Source organism: Anolis carolinensis, chromosome 4 (assembly GCF_035594765.1).
Source record: "Anolis carolinensis isolate JA03-04 chromosome 4, rAnoCar3.1.pri, whole genome shotgun sequence".
In the NCBI taxonomy this organism is placed as follows: Eukaryota; Metazoa; Chordata; class Lepidosauria; order Squamata; family Dactyloidae; genus Anolis; species Anolis carolinensis.
Window position 1 is genome coordinate 147,381,620 of NC_085844.1, and position 14,848 is coordinate 147,396,467.

At 39.0% G+C, this 14,848-nt stretch overlaps 1 protein-coding gene across 1 annotated transcript; it reads right to left on the reverse strand.

Moving 5' to 3' along the window:
- f3 (coagulation factor III, tissue factor) lies at positions 1-13,295 on the reverse strand. The gene is made up of 6 exons (XM_003220059.4): positions 13,090-13,295; positions 7,964-8,078; positions 5,294-5,478; positions 3,730-3,911; positions 2,230-2,389; positions 1-886 (listed from the first exon to the last, which is right to left on the reverse strand). Exons 1-6 carry the CDS (start codon positions 13,154-13,156, stop codon positions 747-749), a joined length of 849 nt encoding a protein of 282 aa, XP_003220107.1. The 5' UTR covers positions 13,157-13,295; the 3' UTR covers positions 1-746.
- Positions 13,296-14,848: the final 1,553 nt, after the last annotated feature.

The following is a 14,848-nucleotide window of genomic DNA, read 5'->3' on the forward strand; positions in this document are numbered from 1 at the left end:
CCTTTTCTAACATTCCAATTTATTTTTATTTCAGTAAATATTACATAAAATAAGTTACTACAAAATATACAAATATATTTAATCCCCTTTATAAAAAATCATAAATATATTAACATTGATTATAGTAGTGTGAGAAACCTCAAAATCACATCACCTATGTTTACAAACATATGCCACTTAAATAAGTTAGGTTTGTCTCTGTCCAGCAGTTACTAGCTGATAAAGTGCTAAATCCTAATACATAAATTAATATGTATAGGCTATCATACCTGTTAATTCAGCATGGCCGTCAATAGTACCATTAAAATTATTGCTTTGAATTTTTTCCCAGATGTCTGTTTCAAAGCATAGAATTTTCCAGTTTAAAAATTATTAGCAAGTACCTGGATCTGGCATATTCTAGTGTTTAATATTGATTCACCATCAAAACACCTTTTATAAAGTCTGTCAGACTTGAATAAAAGTCTTTCTTTACAATAGTATAAAACCCGTACCAACTGATAATATAAAAATACACCAAAAGTGCAAAAGGAACAGTAATGTTATAACCATGTCTGTCAATTCATATATTTTAAACAGTTCTCACAGTTGTTACTGACAGACTCAAATCCAGCTTTTAAAGTAGTGTTGTAACTAGGAATGTTTCACAGAAACAATAGAAGACTCCTGAATTGAGAAGTCAGTGATAATTGCTTCCTCGGGTCGGAGGAGAATTTTTGAAGTCCCTTGAAGACTTGACCTTCTCCCTACAGATTTGGGGGTATGTTCTCTTTCTTTGTTGCTTTTCTCCTTGTGCATTTATATGCAATCACCGACAAAATAATAACAAGAACGATGACTCCAGCTGCAACACCTGCTATGATAAGAATTGTGTCTAAGTCAAGACCTGGTGGAGGAGAAAGAAAAAAAAAGACACAAAGTTAGTTGAAGAGGACGTAATTTTTCCTATAATTGCTCTTGGCTGTAGTTCCAGATTAAAATTCACTCAGGTTCTCATCATGAAATATGCTGAGAACCTTTTCCCTTGAATGCTTAGAGTCATAACTGGAGTAGAACATTTGTTGAATTACATGCTTGCATCTTTCATAATACAGAGGTCCTGTTTGAACATGAAAAGAGACACACGGGCAAGGGGAAATGAATATGTCCCTTCCCCTTGTCACTTCAGGCATTTCTCTCTCCATTCTAGTTCAGTTCCAATATATGGAAACCTAGCTGGACAAAATGGTCCTAAAGTGAAGGAATCTGAGAAGTGAAGGTGAAAGGACAATTCAACCAATTACCATTTCTACATACAAATCATATAGCTACATGATGTAACTATCTAGAACAGGCCTGCACAACATGTAGCCCTCCAGGCGTTTGGGGCTCTCAACACCCAGAAGCCCTAGTCAGCTTGTCTAATGATCAGGAATTCTGGAAGCTGAAGTCCCAAATATCAGGAGGGCCACAGATTATGCAGGCCTGATCTAGAAGAAGAAAACTAACAACAATACCCAGCCCTATAATTCGTGTCTGATTGGATTTTCCTCCTCTTTCATTTAGAATCCCACTGGGGATCACATTCCTTTAGTGTAAAATATGTCACTCCATTATACATTATTCATTACATCTTTTAACATCATGCAATATAGATTTCCTCCAGGAGAATGTTAGGGTCAAAACTCTTGACTACAACATTCACGTGATAAGCACCTTGTAGGAATGTGAAATTTCAGTTGGGATCATATGACTCAATTGTATTGTTTATCTAAGGCTTCTATCATATGCCCACTTATGCAGGTGTAATTGGAGTTTATTTCAGAGTAAATGTGCTCTGGCTTGGCTTTTCCTTTACAAACTAGTTGTCTGTGCAAAAAGGACTATTACACTGACGCGCATTTCCTCCCAAAACTCTATTCTGAATGGAACTACCCTTCTCAGACCATTATACTCTGGAAGATGTGGTTGAACTCTCAAGGAAAAAAAACAAAACAGCTGGTGATACTTCTAAAACGAAGAAGAAAGTAAGGAAAATAATCACAGCATTTTGTGAAAGGAAGTGGTGCGAATACCTGAAGCCCAAATTTCACAGTAACGAGATGTAAAAAAAAAAGGACAAATGCATTGAGAGTTCAATTTAGGTGATTACATGGGAAAGAATATAGACAGAAGCCCCACAGCAAAGTTCAGAAGTCAGTGTTATCAACGGTTTACATGAAACATTTATCAGGGTCCATCAATACGTACCATCCAAGTCCTCCCTTTTAACACTAGTACATTTTTCTATGCTTTTGGGACTTTCACGGCTCCTTGAATTTGATGAAATAGTTGCTTGGACATAGAAGCAGTAGTTTTTTCCTTCATCAATACCCAGTTCAAACTGGTTGCTTCGTTTGGTTGACCATTTCTGAAAGCGAAAATAAATTTATTTGAATATATATTTGCAAGTAATTTAGCTCTTTACACTGATGAACACAGATTGCGTAAATTCAAAATACATCACGAGAAAGAAAAAGACTCGACTTAATAGTTAGAGAAATGTTAAGTTTTAAAATGAACAGAGAACATGAAGAGTTTTAAATTAAAAGTTAGAAATTTATAATATTAGATTATGGTAACCCCATTAAGATGGATCTGTTTGTATGGATTGGAACGAATTTATTGAACACCATCAATTAATCCCATACAATCATTTTGTAAATTTCTTTCTTTCTTTCTTTCTTTCTTTCTTTCTTTCTTTCTTTCTTTCATTCATTCATTCATTCATTCATTCATTCAAACATTTATATTCCACCCTTCTAACCCCGAAGGGGACTGAGGGTGGAGCACAATGCCGGAACATAAAATAAACTATAAATATACATAAACACTAAAGTTAGTTATCGTCACATTAAAACCATTATTTAAAACCATAACAAGTCAGCCATGAAATTTCCTATTGCTGCCATTATTGCATTGCTCCAAAGGCTTGGTCCCACAGCCAGGTCTTTACCATCTTTCTAAAGGACATTCTTTTCCATTCTGTCTTAAATTTGTAGATCTTGCTGTATTATGTGTATAATACAGCAAGATCTACAAATTTAAGACAGAATGGGAAAAAATTGACCTGGTTCCCCAACTATTATATACATGTAACAATTTCATATCACATGTACTGCAAGTTTGTATTTATTATCAAAGTGTACACCCCAGTACTTAAGTAGATGAGGTGGTTATAATGAAATAATTTAAATATAACTGAAACGTAACCCCCAAATAAAATAGATGAACACATGTGGAGCAAAAAGGTTGGTAAAATGAAAAGGGTCACCTGATCTTGGAAAGACATTCAAACAGATAACTTGTCTTTGGAAATAATCCACAACCACTATTGAAAATACTATCTCCCCTATTATACCTCAAATGCTCCCTGATGTCTTCCTCAAAGTAGACCTACAGCTAATTGCTTTTAAACACACATTTTGTATGTATTGTGAACTTGTAATTTGTGCTTACAAATTACAAGAGAGTTGGGTTGCTGTGAGTTTTCCGGGCTGTATGGCCATGTTCCAGAAGTATTCTCTCCTGACGTTTTATCCAGAGGATGCCTGCCACAGATGTGGGTGAAATGTCAGGAGAGAATGCTTCTGGAACATGATCTTACAGCCTGGAAAACTCACAGCAACCTAGTGATTCCAGCCATTAAAACCTTCGACAACACATTAAGAGAGTTGTTAAAGAACTTGAAAGCTGAAAAGAGATGCTCACCTTTCCTGTGCTTTGGTCTTTCCAATAGTACACTGTGTATTCCAGCTTGTCTTTGAATATATCCCGGATAGTTTGAAAGCTTCCATTATTAAATCTGTAAGGAGTCAGTGGATCAGATATCTCTATTTTCAAAGTTTTGCCTATCTGTTCAAAATAACTGACAGTTGGCATTCCAATCTCAGCTGAAAGAAAAAAAAAGTAAAATTATATCTGGAGAAGGATCTTTAAAACTGACTTGAACAAGTCACACATTTCAATACTATGCTGTATAGCAGTTGCTTATGTCTCACAATAATGTAAGAAGGGGATTATCACTGCTGGTTGTATGAGAACTTTACAATGAAGAACACTGTACGGTATTATAAATCTTACATTATTGGACAAAATAGAGAGACATTATACATCCTTTGAAATGAAAGTATTGAGTCTTTTGAGGGAGGGAGATGACCAACTCCAAGAAATGCCCAGCTTTCATATATTAGACGGGTATGTACATATAGTAATCTACACATATCACAACCCAACCAAAAAAAATAACCCTTTCTTGGTGTCTTGGTTTTACGGCCTGTTCCTGGGATTATTTGGGATGCAGATTCAGCAAATTGCCTTGGATAGCTCTAGTTCATTAGATATGGTTATCATAGTTTACTATGGGTGAGCAGATGGCAACTGGTCAATGGCATATGTTCTGTATCTCAAAAAGTAGAGCTGATAGGGGAAAACTGGTGCCATTTTTGGAATTGGCAGGTCAAATATATCTAGAAACAAGTCTAACATTTGAGGCATCAAAATGTTTGTTGGCTAGTGTTAGTGTATCTACCATCTTTCTGAATGAAAACTCTACCAAGACAATTTACATTTAATATCTTAAAAACTTTAAAGATGTTTCACATATGACTCCAACTGGATGGTTTTAGGGGCAAAGAACACATTAATCAGGGGACCCACAATCAGATTACAAGGGTTTTGTAGTGAAATTAAGAGCTCTGAATTTGATAAGAGAGTATAAATGAGTAAGCCCTTTCCTCCAGGGCATTTGCAAATATTTGAGGGAGCTGGAATTGAAAGAACTTATTTTTTCATCTACTGTATAAACAGTAGCATGAGAGCTACTGTAACTATAATAAGGCACAGGAAGAAAGAGTCCTCCCTCGGAGGTGAGAAGGGTGGGATATAAATGCTTGTAATAAATAATAATAAATAAATAAATAGATATTTCCCTCCTTCTCTACTGCTCCGTCCAAATGTGTGCCAGTCTGCCAGTTCTGAAAGGTAGTGTGATATATAAATGACAATACTCAATGTAGGAATAAAATAAGCACCTGTCAGCATACGTTCACTGAATTTCCAATGATCCAAATGCATTTTGTATAATTTGATGTCTGCTGGACCTCAATCATGAATTTCCAAATGGCAAAGCAGCTGGGAATAAATACTTCCTTCTCCATCAACTGAATGAAGAAGCATCTCAATCAACCACTTTGTAGATCTTGAAATCTGTTTGCTGAATCTCATTCTGTAACTATAGGCAGGGGAGGACATAGGAATAACATTTCTGACTTACTTTGTTCATAGGGTGTGAATCGGGGAGAGACTTCATAAGGAGGAGTATTAAAATCATTGTCCTGGTCTGGCACTTCAGAGTATATGCGAGCAATGTAGGTATCTTTTACATTCTTCAGCAGGTTAGTAACATCACATTCTGTATTCCTGATATGAATACATGTTTTTTTCCGATTTGATAGGTCCCTATAATAATCAAGAAAGTAACGCAGCACTGTAATTCACATGTGTGTATATGCCTTCAAATCAGTTAATGTATGGCATCAATTTCATAACAGCTTTCTTAGCACAATAAATTCTCAGAGAAATTTGCCATTATCTTCTTCTGAAATGTAGCCCCTAGTATTCTTTGGCAATCCCCCATCCAAGCAGCAACCTGGCCTGAACTTGCCTATATTGGCAAAACAATACATCTGTGGTTTAATAAATTATAGCAGTGAGAAAGAAATAGCTATCTGAGCCAGGTATCTCATACTCACTTTGATCCACATTGTCAAGCAGCATTGGCCAGAACCCGAATGAATAATTTGGAGTCATACATTTGTAACTCTATAGTATTTATGATCCCTAGTTTAGGGGACATATAGGAAACATGAAAGTCCCCTAAGCCCCAGTTGCTGGGAAGCAATTGACAGGAGTCCATTCTCCGATCACTTGGGAAGCAGTGGACTAAGGTTTCCATCCCAATTCACATGAACAATATCTGATGTGAGAAGGAATTGCGTCAGAGATTTTTTGCCATTTTTCTGAGCAGGAAAGGAATGGACCTCCCACCAATTTCAATGGCAACTTTTAAGTAAATGGGTAAATGGCTGTGTATGTGCCAGAATTCACAGTTATGAAACTGGTAGTTAAGAATTTGTAACTGTCCAATTGCGCCTTCCTGTTTGTATTTTTTTGTGCAATCACATTAGAAAAACCAATAGTCATCCTTTTGATGAACAGACATAATGGAATAATAAACATAATTAGGAATATTCCTTACTGAAACAGTGTTTCATGTAAGATATTAGAAATAACCACTTTTGAAACTTTCAAAAATCTTTTAACAGTGGATGCAGAAACATGTGTTTCCTTATAGGTCAACAGTTGATTAAAATAGCTGTAGAATTATCTTTACTATTTTGGTGTATATTCTTATTAATAGTAACTAAGAACAACTGAACAGGAATAGTTCCAAATTGCTAGATGTGATGTTGTGGGCTGAAATTTCTTACAAGCCCATGGAATGCCAAACATTAACTTCTTACAAGCGCATAGAATGCCAAACATTAACTACCAGAAATATTAACTTTTCATCTGAACAATTGTACATGTGGAAAGTGATATGGTTTGTGTTCAATACACACTAAGCATTAATGCTGAATAATTTCTTTTCACTACAGTGAAGACTACTTGGTTTACATAAATGGACATTGCACAAGGGAAATGCTTGTCCAATTGTAGTAAACAGTAAATGATATTTAAAAAGTATTCTTCTCTGTTTACATCAGTAGTTCTCAACCTGTAGGTCCCCAGATGTAAACTGGCTGGGATTTTTGGGAGTTGTAGGCCAAAACACCAGGGGATCCACAGGTTGAGAACCACTGGTTTACATCTTCCCACATTTGGCTGATCTCCTGTGGTTGAAGGATGGCTCTGGTTCCCCTTCAAAAGACTCTGTAAATCACACAAGATGTAAAGGAAGCTTCACATCAGCCACATTAGTAGTTGTGCCAAGACTGCCACTTGAATTCTGTTATGCAGTTACACATTCCTGAACATCTTATGCAAACAAACCTGCACTACCATGCATTTATAGAGGATCAGTTATAGATTCGTGCTGGCCAGTATTACAGAGATGAAAATCTTAACATATTTCGCTCCCTCATCCAAGAATTTCAGTATTTTCATTCCACTTCATTGAGAATATGAAGTTTTCTGACAATTATCAAGCAAGTTCAGGAAAATTCATTTGGGGCAGAAAATATGTGTGGCTAAAACAGCAGGTAAATCTGTTTTGGAGTCAGAAAACAGATTTCTGTAAAAAAAAAACCAATACTTTCACTGGATTGAACATTGCAGAAGACATTTCAGTGTCCACAATTCTTTGATTTACCATGTGCCTAAAACATTTTAGATATCTCATTAGAGAAATAATGTTGTCTAAAACTGCAGTCCAATTAGCATTCCAGTTAGTGGCAGACAGCAACAGGGAAGGAATAGCAAAAAATCAGTCTGTTTAAGGTTCAGATCCTCTTTGATGAACATCTTAAAAACAGACTAACCAGAACCTTGTGGAAAATCACAAAGAATGGGGGAGGGGATTAAATCTATCTAGAGAATTTTTTAAAAATAGTTTGTTTCCAAAATACAATACAAAACACAATGCAATATGACACACATGAATACTTTTTTGAATTTGGAAACAGAAAGTATGAAATCAAGTAATTTCAATTAAATTTGAATTTGTGTCCACACATGTGTGCTTTTGTACACTTAGTGTATTTTAAGCTGAAGTGTCATGCAACAACAATAAACCACCTTCAAATACATATAACTAGGATCAGGTGAGATCTATCATAGCATTCTTCATGTCTACATTCTTATAGTTTTTTAACTCTCACGCTCCAAGTTACTATTACAGAAGTCAGCCAAAAGAGGAATGGTCAAGCCATCAGATGTAACTTACCCATCTATTTCAACCGTATAAACATAATTTGTGGGCTCAGGTTCCCAATGCAGTAGTGTCTTAAAATTGATGGATGACCAGGTAATGTTAGAAGCTGTCAATACATCAGCATTGCCTTTGTAAAAAGAAAAAGAAGAGAGAGTGCCACTGTTAGTCATATCGGTATATGGCTGGCTCTGACGTACTCCATATGCACCAGAAGCAACAATGGGTGTGACTGTATAACAGCGATACCTGTTCAACACCTCTTTTATTTATCACTGTCCCTGGTAGAGATTTTAAAACAGCCCTAATCTCTCTGAGAGGCTTTTTCCTAGTGCAAAAGGAATGGCTTTTATGATAACTCACCAAGTTCCTTAGTTAATATGGCCAGAGGCAATTATAGCTGGGAGACAATGGATCTGGGTACTGTGATCCAAAAAGGTTTTTCAAGATTTGCTTGAAAAATCCATGAGATTTTTTAAAAAGAAAACGTTTTAACACATCCCTATTGTGTTCATGCTGAAGAGTACATATTAATGGCTATTATTCAAGATGAAACAGCTTGGAAAAACATTAAGAGATATAATTTCTTAATCAAACAGATACTTTTTTGGATTAGAACTCCCAGCCCACATGGCCACATTTCCAAAATCCTTCCTTAATGTTCTACTTGCGGGTTTCCTTGGAAATTTCTCTCAATGGGAATTTGGCTCAGATGACTTTTCACTGCTGCCAATGTACAGAAGGTTCCTTTAATTGTATTAACTTCTTTTTTTATCCACCACATTGATATGCTCTTCACATCTACAGTAGCACAACGGCACTGTTGTACTCCTCTGGGAACCGTTTGTAAATTTTTCTCAGGCCGTAAGCCAATTTTAGCACTTCACAAAAGCATTTTGTAACAGGCTTCCAAATCTTTGAAGCAATAATTAGATTATGTTCTCTATATCTGTAGATTAAATTTAGCCATGAGTTTATGTCACCAAAATATTTTCTATTATTCATATTTCTATTCTAAGAAGCTGTTCTGAGCTGAAAAATACACGTAATCAAAATCCCTGTTTTCAAAGCTGAAGTACATATACATTTTTGTATTTTGTCACTGAATTCACTGACATCATTTACTTTTCTTATTTTCCTCAGTCAATTCACAATAAGGATGTACTGTTCGTTACATATGTTTTGAGGACATCTTTTTTAATTTGCCAATGGTCTACTCGTGTTAAATTAAAAGAATACTGCAGATACAATGCTACTATATGGATCCACTAGAAACTTAATGTATCTACTCATTTAGACGTCTAGAAATCTTACTAAAATCTTAGTATAGAAATCTTATCCACATTTTAATGTAAGTATTGTACCTTAACTGTTATCAAAAAGGAACTATCCCCTTTCTGAGTAAAATTGCAACATGTGAGAGATTAAACTGTCCTGAGAGAATTTAAGAGAAGCAGTGACCTCCTCTATTCTCTCTGGTGTGATTCCATGTCTGGCCGTTTCAGATGCCTGGTTGAGGAAAAAAGCAACTAGGGGCAGTCGCCCTAAAATTGTGTTGATTATTTTTCCTCTGCATGGAATGGCCCTCAACTTATCTGTGAGTCATATGAAAATCCATAATTTTGGACTCCAAACTGCCCTTGACTTTACATACAAGGCGAATTTATATACGAGTATATGGTAATTGCTAAAATGAACAGTATTCATGTACAAAGTTTTTGTGGATGAATGGCTCAAGTATTTTGTATTGTTTTAAATCTGTATTTAACTGCTTATGTTTTTATTCTTTTGTATTGTTGTGTATTGGCATCAAATTCTGCCAGTTTTGTAAGCTGCCCTGAATCCCTTCGGGTGAGAAGGGCGGGATAGAAATGATGGAAATAAATAAATAATAAATATTCATACAATATAATGAAATAACCTGGAATTAAAAATAAGATGCCTAGATGTAGAAAGCAAGGTACAGGAATAGTAACATAACAAAAGTTGGGAAGTAACTTTTTAGAGTAATGGCTTGGCATATTAGCTTGGGAATTATTTTATGTCACCAGCAATACTACTGTTGGGTATTTTAACAATTGGTAATATTTTGTGCTCACAAGGGACATGATACTCTTGGACAGGGTGGGAAATATCAGGCCTGCCAGATGTGAATGGACTGCATCTCTCACCCTAGCTATGCTTGCCAGGATTCATAGGATTGTTCTCCAACAACACAGAGACACCATATCTTATTTAAGGCATTATGTAGGCACCTTCCAGGAAGTGGTTTCTATATATTATGTTGGTCTCTGCTACTCATCAGTTTGAATCAGAAGAAAACTGCAGAGGTTTGAGTTGTTCAGACACGTACAACACACTCAAACATTCTTTAAAAAATAGAAAATTTTCCCCTTTTGATCACTTCATATATGAAAGTATGAACCAACACCCATCCTTGTTTTTAAAAGAGCAAGTCATTGCAATGAGTTAATAAGTAAACCATATTATTCCACTTGAAAGAAGTTTAAAAAGAATGGTCCCAATGAATAATGGATCACATTTATTTTATGTAGTAATTTTCTGAGCTTTGATCACAATACTATAATGGCTTTCTTAGGTTGATTAAAAGCTGAGAAGTGTCTGTATTGGCTAGATTTTTAAGGAAGGTATATAAGACTGAACTATATAGGTAAAGGTAAAGGTTTTCCCCTGACATTAAGTATAGTCGTGTCTGACTCTGGGGATTGGTGCTCATCTCCATTTCTAAGCCAAAGAGCCAGCTTTGTCTGTAGACACCTCCAAGGTCATGTGGACGGTATGACTGCCTGGAGCGCCGTTACCTTCCTGCTAGAGTGGTACCTATTAAACTACTCACGTTTTCAAATTGCTAGGTTTGCAGAAGCTGGGGCTAACAGTAGGAGCTCACCCCATTCCCGGATTTGAAATGCCGACCTTTCGCTCAACAAGTTCTGCAGCTCAGTGGTTTAACCCACTGCACCATTGGGGGCTCCCTGAACTAGATAATTGGAAATAAAACAAACATATCTGTTTGCCATATTTCTACTAGAAGTGCAAAAAACCATAAATATATAGAAAGAGTATTTTAGACAATTCTTACCATTTTAAGACTTTATTAATCATTCACCAAATAAAACTCAAAATACAGCTCAGCCCAACCATCTATTCGCTCATTCCACAAAATTATCCTTCACTGAATTATGAATGGAAAAAGATTTCAGAAAACCGATTTCTGCAGTACACACACCAAATGATTTTGCATGTCACATAGCACTGCATTAGAGCATCATCATTAAGCTTCTTCCAGGAAGAAAATTGCTTTGTGCGGGGGTGAGAAGGGTTGTAAAGATTGCTTTGGAGACAAATAAAGAACACAAGACTCACAACCACATAGGCCTTGATATAAATGACGCAAGGTGCATACACTTTAGTTTGTATTCAGAGCACAAAATGATTCAATGAACAACTTGCCTCCAACAGACAAGAGTTTTTTCTCCCAACTTGGACCTGTTATAGATATATAAACCTCCCTTGCCTAGTTTCCAATATACCTCACAACCTCTGAAGATGCCTGCCAAAGATGTGAGCGAAACATCAGGAGAGAATGCTTTTGGAACATGGCCATACAGCCTGGAAAACTCACAGCAACCCAGTGATTTCTGCCATGAAAGCCTTCGACAACACAAGAAGCATTTTGTTCAAAAGTGGAGCAAACAAATGTCTCATGTCACATCAGGTAGGTGTCCCTACAGCACTGGAGCAGAGGTGAGTGTGGTTTTTCCTACTAATATGGATAAGGCATCAGCCTGGGGATGCTGGAGTCCTTTGATTTTAGTCCCCAAGTGAACAGCTTTCCAGAAGCAAGACTCCCATGGAACTTGTTCTGGAATAAAATCCCTCAGGAGGAGGAAACACGTCCCTCTAGTTTGCTCCAGTGCCGTGCAACAGAAAGCCATAGCACATCTTAAGTACCACACCCTTTTTTTCTTTTTGTGCAGACTTCCCACATGGCCAGGAGTACTGTACTTGACACAACTTGAACTGCCATAAATAAGTGCTTTGGAATTATGGAAGCTCACATAGGATGAAACAGAAAGCACTATTTAACAGAGAAGTCTAAAGACCTTGCAAAACTACAACCCTCCATGATTCCATAGCATTGATCCATGGCAGTCAAAGTGGTGTCAAACTGTATTCTATAGTGTAGATCAGGTATTGGCAAACTTTGTCCCTCCAGGTGTTTTGGACTTCAACTCTTGCAATTCCTAACAGCCGGTAGGCTGTTAGGAATTGCGGGAGTTGAAGTCCAAAACACCTGGAGGGACAAAGTTTGCCCATGCCTGGTATAGACCACCCAGGTCACATAGGACATACCTGCACTGTAGAATCAATGCAGTTATACACTGATGGTGTAGTGGATTAAAGTCTTATGACTTGATTTATGACTGGGTTGCTGACCTGAAGGCTGCCAGGTTTGAATCCCACCTGGAGAGAGCGCGGATGAGCTTCCTCTATCAGCTCCAGCTCCATGCGGGGACATGAGAGAAGCCTCCCACAAGGATGGTAAAAACATCAAAACATCCGGGCATCCCCTGGGCAACGTCCTTGCAGACGGCCAATTCTCTCACACCAGAAGCGACTCAGGTTGCTCCTGACACGAAAAAAAGTATTATTATTGTTATTATCATCATAATTATTATTATATCTGACTTTTTTACTTTTATAAACACAACACAAAGCATTCCTGCAGAATCTTGGAGCTTCTAGTTTGGTGCCATATCACCATTCTTTGGCAGAGATGGCTGAAGACCTTGTAAAGCTACATCTCTCTTTCAGGATGCCATAACAGTGTAGATTAGACATGGCCAAACCTCGGCCCTCCAGGTGTTTTGGACTCCAACTCCCACCATTCCTAACAGCCTACCGGCTGTTAGGAATGGTGGGAGTTGGAGTCCAAAACACCTGGAGGGCTGAAGTTGGCCCATGCCCGGTGAAGGATCTCTGTGCCTTCAAGTGCGCCCGGCGCGGCGTTCCTATTGGTTCACAAGCGGTGTCTCGCGCTGGGGTCCATCCACGAATGGACGAGGAGAGCGCGCGCTCGGTTGGTCGGTCTCGCGCGCCCCGTTCCTTCACTCACTCACCTGAGCCGAAGCGTAGCAAAGCGAGCATCGCGCCCAGGAGCAATGCCTTCCGCGTCTTTGCCGCCATCCTTACTTAACGCCGGGAAAAGTGCAGACTGAGGAGAACTGAGAGAGTGTCTAAGTGCAGGCTGTGTGTCCTGGCGGAAAGGCGGCGGCGCTCCTCAGGTAGAGCAATGTAGAGTAGGAAAGCGCGTGTGAGGGTAGGCGACGTCGGCGCATCCTCTTTTTAAAGGGCCAGCCCCCCGGAAAGTCCAGGGTGGCGGGGAGGGGGTGGAGCCACTCCTTCGCCGGCTGTGATTCAGCGCGCCCGCCCGCTCGCCCTCCAGCCTTCAGAGGGCAGCGCCTCCTCAGTTGGCGAGATGTTCAGGTGAGCAGGAGGGAAGGGTTTCCCGCCTTTTTCTCCTCCCCCCCCCTCCTCTTCCTCCTCAGGTGCCTCAGGAGGGAAGGCGAAGGACTAAGCGAGAGCCAAAGCGAGAGGAAGGCAGGGAGGGAGAGAGTACTGCCTCAGATATCATTATGTTTTCAAAATTTCGGGGCCCAAACAGACTTATGAGCTTTCAGGGCACTCTTGTTGACTTCTATTGACCCCAATGGATTAGGGTCTGCATGTTGCTGTTGTTTATTCGTTCAGTCGCTTCCGATTCTTCCTGACCTCATGGACCAGCCCACGCCAGAGCTCTCTGTCAGCCGTCGCCACCTCCAGCTCCTTCAAGGTCAAGCCAGTCACTTCAAAGGTGGCGGGGAGGGGTTTGCATATAAATAAATAAAAATGTCTCTTTCAATGAAGGGCTTCTGGTGGGAAGAAAGCAATTAGTATATTCTGAGACCTCCTACTCCATCATCTTTGCACACTAGCAAAAAAGAAAATCTGGTCAGTTCTTCGATTTGGCAGTCTATATTGATATTTTTTGATAAGTCTGCAGACAGCACCAACTTGGGAGGTATAGCTACTCCAGAAGACAGGAGCAGAATCCAAAACCATCTTAACAGATGAGAGAGATGGACCGAAACTAACAAAATGAAGTTCAACAGGGACAAATGCAAGATACTCCACTTAGGCAGAAAAATTGAATGCAAAGATACAGAATGGGGGACAAGGCCTGGCTCAACAGCAGTACGTGTGAAAAAAGATCTTGGGAGTCCGGGGGGGGGGGGGGAGGTGAACATGAACCAACAATGTGACACAGTGGCAAAAAAGCCAATGGGATTTTGGCCTGCATAAATAGGAGTATAGCGTCTATATCCTGGGAAGTCATGCTACCCATCTAATTACATTGTGTCCAGTTCTGGGCATCGCAATTTAAGGAAGATGTTGACAGGCTGGAATGTGTCCAGAGGAGGGTGGCTAAAATGATCAAGGGTCTGGAGAACAAGCCCTATGAGGAGCTGCTTGAAAAGCTGGACATGCTTAGCCTGCAGAGAAGGAGACATGATGAAAGCCATGTAAATGTGAGGGGAAGTCATAGGGAGGAGGGAGCAGGCTTGTTTTCTGCTGCTTGGAGACTAGGATGCGGAAAATGGCTTCAAACTACAGGAAAGGAGTTTCCACCTGAACATTAGGAAGAACTCGCTATGAGAGCTGTTCAGCAGTGGAACTCTCTGCTGTGGAGTGTGGTGGAGGCTCTTAAACAGAGGCTGGATGGCCATCTGTCAGGGGTGCTTTGAATGTGATTTTCCTGCTTCTTGGCAGGGGGTTGGGCAGGATGGCCCATGAGGTCTCTTCCAATTCTATGATTCTATCTCTGCCTCATAGATCATT